This window comes from Chrysochloris asiatica, unplaced genomic scaffold (assembly GCF_000296735.1).
Source record: "Chrysochloris asiatica unplaced genomic scaffold, ChrAsi1.0 scaffold00080, whole genome shotgun sequence".
In the NCBI taxonomy this organism is placed as follows: domain Eukaryota; kingdom Metazoa; phylum Chordata; class Mammalia; order Afrosoricida; family Chrysochloridae; genus Chrysochloris; species Chrysochloris asiatica.
This window is the reverse complement of record NW_006408598.1, coordinates 9,221,621-9,225,682: the sequence shown is the minus strand read 5'-3', so window position 1 is coordinate 9,225,682 and position 4,062 is coordinate 9,221,621. Positions and strand designations below refer to the sequence as shown.

At 40.7% G+C, this 4,062-nt stretch overlaps 1 protein-coding gene across 2 annotated transcripts in view; it reads right to left on the bottom strand.

The window, feature by feature from the left end:
- EOGT (EGF domain-specific O-linked N-acetylglucosamine (GlcNAc) transferase) overlaps positions 1–4,062 on the bottom strand; it is a 59,284-nt gene that overhangs the window by 5,536 nt on the left and 49,686 nt on the right. For both annotated transcript variants that reach the window (XM_006865636.1, XM_006865637.1), the window contains 2 exons: positions 2,709–2,770; positions 882–1,001 (listed from right to left, as the gene is read on the bottom strand). In XM_006865636.1, the coding sequence (XP_006865698.1) occupies positions 882–1,001; positions 2,709–2,770 (182 nt within the window). The remainder of the gene's footprint in view (positions 1–881; positions 1,002–2,708; positions 2,771–4,062) is intronic.

Sequence of the window (4,062 nt, the reverse complement as noted above, 5' to 3'; positions counted from 1 at the left end):
GTAGACACAACCCTACTGTAACAGTGGTCTATGAGACAGGCATAGACATAGGCTGAGTGGGTATGGAAGGGAGAGTGGGCATACACCCACAAGTATATAAAAGTTTGACACAATACCTGGACATGTGTATTTATCTTGGCTGCAAATATACTCATGGATGTATCAGTACATACAGGGAACAAAGATATGAAACCTTCTTAGGCATAACCAAACACCCTGAGAGGATTAGTCACAGGGTCTGGGGGATCAGGACTATGGTTTCAAGGGACATCTATGTCAATCAGCAAGACATGTCCACAAAGACAATGTGCTACATCCTTCTTGGGTGAGTAGCAATTGAGGTCTTAAGAGCCCATGAGAGGTTCCCAAATTCAACTACCGGTCTCTCCATAGCTAGAGGACTACCTCGGAAAATCAGTCCCATGCGTACCTAGGGCCTCTGTCTCCTTGTGGGTGGCATTAGTGAGCATGAGACGAAGCAGCTGACATGTGTGTTGAAGCTGTACTGCTCATTACACATACATGTTTGAAGTCCTTTCTTAATGGTAAAATTACAGTGAGAGCAGGGAGATGCTCACAGCTCACTTAGAAAGTTACACAGGAACCTGCAAAAACTACGGAAGCCACAGAGGCACAATCTTTTCATATTATGTTGGGTAGAGGAAGTGAGGAGAAAGTGGTGGTTTGTTTGCTAAGTGCCCGGGCAAACTGCAGACTTTAAATTGTTAGCACTGTGTCTTTTTTTTTTCTTGATGCCTATAGAATGTGACTTCCCCGTAATGATTAAATATCAAGCCTTTCAACAGCCAGAATGAATGGCTCAGAGTGCTTAAAAAGCATTATCAGCAGCCTCCACTAAAAAACCACCACCAAACACTTACAGCTCAAATACAGCAGCCCAGTCCGGAAGGAAAAGCAAGTGGGTAAGACCAGCTCCGTGCATTCCAATAAAAATGTCCGTGTTGTGTGTGATCCTTAGCTGATCTAAAAACCCAAGTTCCCTGTGAACACACAGAACAACACGAGACAGGTGGAGAGAAGAAAAACAGTAATGAGCTGCCCACGATCCACAGAAAGAATATTTCCTGATATTAAGTAACATTCCTCTAACTTTATGATTCTTTTTGCCAATTTTAAGCCAATAGTATTAATGAGTTAATAACTTAAAATGATGTCTAAGCCAGCTCAACTTTTTCTAAACAAGTTATTTTTGTTGTTGTTATTAAGAATGTAAATAATACAACATATATCAATTCAGCCATTTTTACATGTATGAAAGTGAAAGTAATTACATTTCTCAATTTGTGCAACACTCCTCATCCTCTTTTTCCAACTTGTCCCCCCTCCACTGACATAAACTCACTGACCCCTAAGTTTCCATGTAATCCTGCAAGACACTGTTGTCAACTGGATCCCAGTTAGTTGTTTTTGGGTTTTTGGGGGTTTGTTTTTTTTGAAGAGCACAATGCTCAAGGCAGAGTTTCCTTATTAATTAAGCTAAACGACTGTTTGGTGTGGTGTTTTAGGATAAGCACTGGCAGTTCAAACCCATCGGCCATTCCTTGGAAACCCTATACAGGATGGCTACGCATTGAACCAACTCAATGGTGCTTAAGAACAACAACGACCACATTGTTTGGTTTAAAGAAGATTTCAAGGGATGGTTGGGGTTGAAGGATTATTTCCAGGCAAAAGTTTCAGGGGTTCTTTTAGCCTCCGTGGCTCTGAAAGTCCGGAGCCCATAAGAATTTGAAAATCTGTTCTGTATTTCCCCCCTTTTGATCAGAAGTCTTCTATACACTCCTTGATCAAAATGTTCACTAATGACTACAGCTCATCTTTTTAAAATAAACTTAAATATATATATTCTTAAAGAAAATTTTAATAACTACCATCAGTGGAAAACCAGTGATGTATATCATAAGTAAAACTGTAAAACTATGTATAATAAAAAGAATTCAAATGGAAGTAGATGTATTGTAAGGCTCTCTGTATACCAAAAAGGGAACTTAAACTACCAAGCATTAGAAAGATGCTGTCCTGGTATGGCGCTGTGGGTTAATGCGCTGGACTACAAAGTCAGTTTGAACCACAAGGTCAGCAGTTCAAGCTCACAAGCTGCTCCTCGGAAACCCTATACAGGGTTACTATGGGTGAGAAACAACTCGACAGCACTTAATAACAATAACATATCCTATTAGGGGAATGGGGTAGCTCCATAGGATAAGCAAACCACAAGGTGGGTGTTTTGAGCCCTCCAGCCACTCCTTGGGAGAAAGACGAGGTGTTCTGCTCCCGCGAAGATTATACTCTCAGAAACCCTAGACAGGGTCACTGTGAGTGGACAGTGACTTGAGAGGACTTAACAGCAACATGACATATGAACACTAAACTGAACACAATTTCCTAAAAATAATATAAGCAATTTTTTAAAAAATTAAAAATTTCTCCTTGTTTAATTAATGTTACATTTAAAATTTTTTTACATTAGTTGCTAACTTTTAAAAATGTATAAATTTCAAATAAAAATCTAGATTCATCACTTTCCTTAAAAATGGGAAGATGTCCCAACATATCGCTGAGTATCTAGGATATTCATCTGCCCACTGAGCCCCTTTGGGTCTATAAAGTGCCAAGAGCTCCTTTTCTATCAACACTTTCTATCCGCTATTAACTCATCCAAGCAAAACAGTGTACCGTGTACTTACTTATACTTGTAATCCACAATCCGGACTTCAAATACGGACACTGTTTTCAGTGCATTTACAAGCTGAAGTGCAGGAAGTGGGAAGAAAGGAGAGAGACATTTAGAATTCCTTTTCCTTCTTTCTTTTCTGTTTTATTTTCCCTTATGAAATCTGAGTTTTTGTTTTTAAGTCTTATTTTCCATGTAAAATATTTTTCAGGTATTTAATCTCCTCAACAGCATGGTGCTAGAGGGGAAGTGCGGTGGTTGCAGAGGGTAAGCACTAACCACAAGGTCAGTGGTGTGTGCCCTCTAGCTAGTCCACGAGAGAAAGATGAAGCTTTCTGCTCCCATACAGATATACGGTCTCAGAAATCCTCTACAGGGTTCACTATGAATGGGAATTGATTTGATTGCAGTGAGTTAGGGGTTTTTTGGTTTGGTCATTGTTCTCACCTTTAACTGAGCTCAAATCAAGGTTCTCAACCACCCCGATTGCCTCCCGACTCCACACACAAGACATACGACTTTACCCCCTTCAAATCCCACCAGTCTGGGTTCATATGAAGCTGGAAGGAGAAGGTTTATGGGAACACAATCAATGTGAGCTGCTGCTACTAGCGTTGGCTAGTTAGTCCACCAACTTTTAACGCATGTTTATGGGGCACAGACGACGTTCCAGATATTACATCAAGAGGGTTCCTTGCATGTGTTACCTCATATCAGACAAACCACTAGCCTCGGAAAATACTAAATTCTTGGCAGAAAAATACTTTCAATATTTCTACACTGAAAAAAAAGGGGGTTGTATTTTAATAAGTAGAGAGACGCCCACAGTCCTGGCTGTCTACGCTGCCCACAACTATGTCAGCTTAACCAGACGAAGGATCTCTGTTGTTGTCAGGAGCCATCAAGTCGACTCCAACGTGGACTAACCCCTTGGACAGGGCAGAACTATACTACAGGATTTTCTTCATTATTGTGGCAGTATAGTGTAAGCACTAGACTGTTAACTATAAAGTCAGTAATTCAAACCCACCTGCCAATCCTCGTAAACCCTACACAGGGTTGTTATGAGTTAGAACCAACTTGACAGGATTTAACAATAACAACAATCTTTATGGAAACAGATAAGCAGTTCTTTCCCTTGCAGAGCGTCTGGGTAGGTTTGAACTGCCAACCTTTGCTGAGTACCCAAGTGTTAAACTGTTCTGCCTCCGTAAGTTTTGCCAGTCAGTAATTTCTGCACTTGTACAATGTTGTTCTGTGGCACACACTCACAACTGGAACAGTAACACTTACAAGCCTCACTGGCTGTCCTGAAACTGTCGGGCATTTCTCAGCACTTTCAGTGTACTTCCTCGAGTCCTACCAAG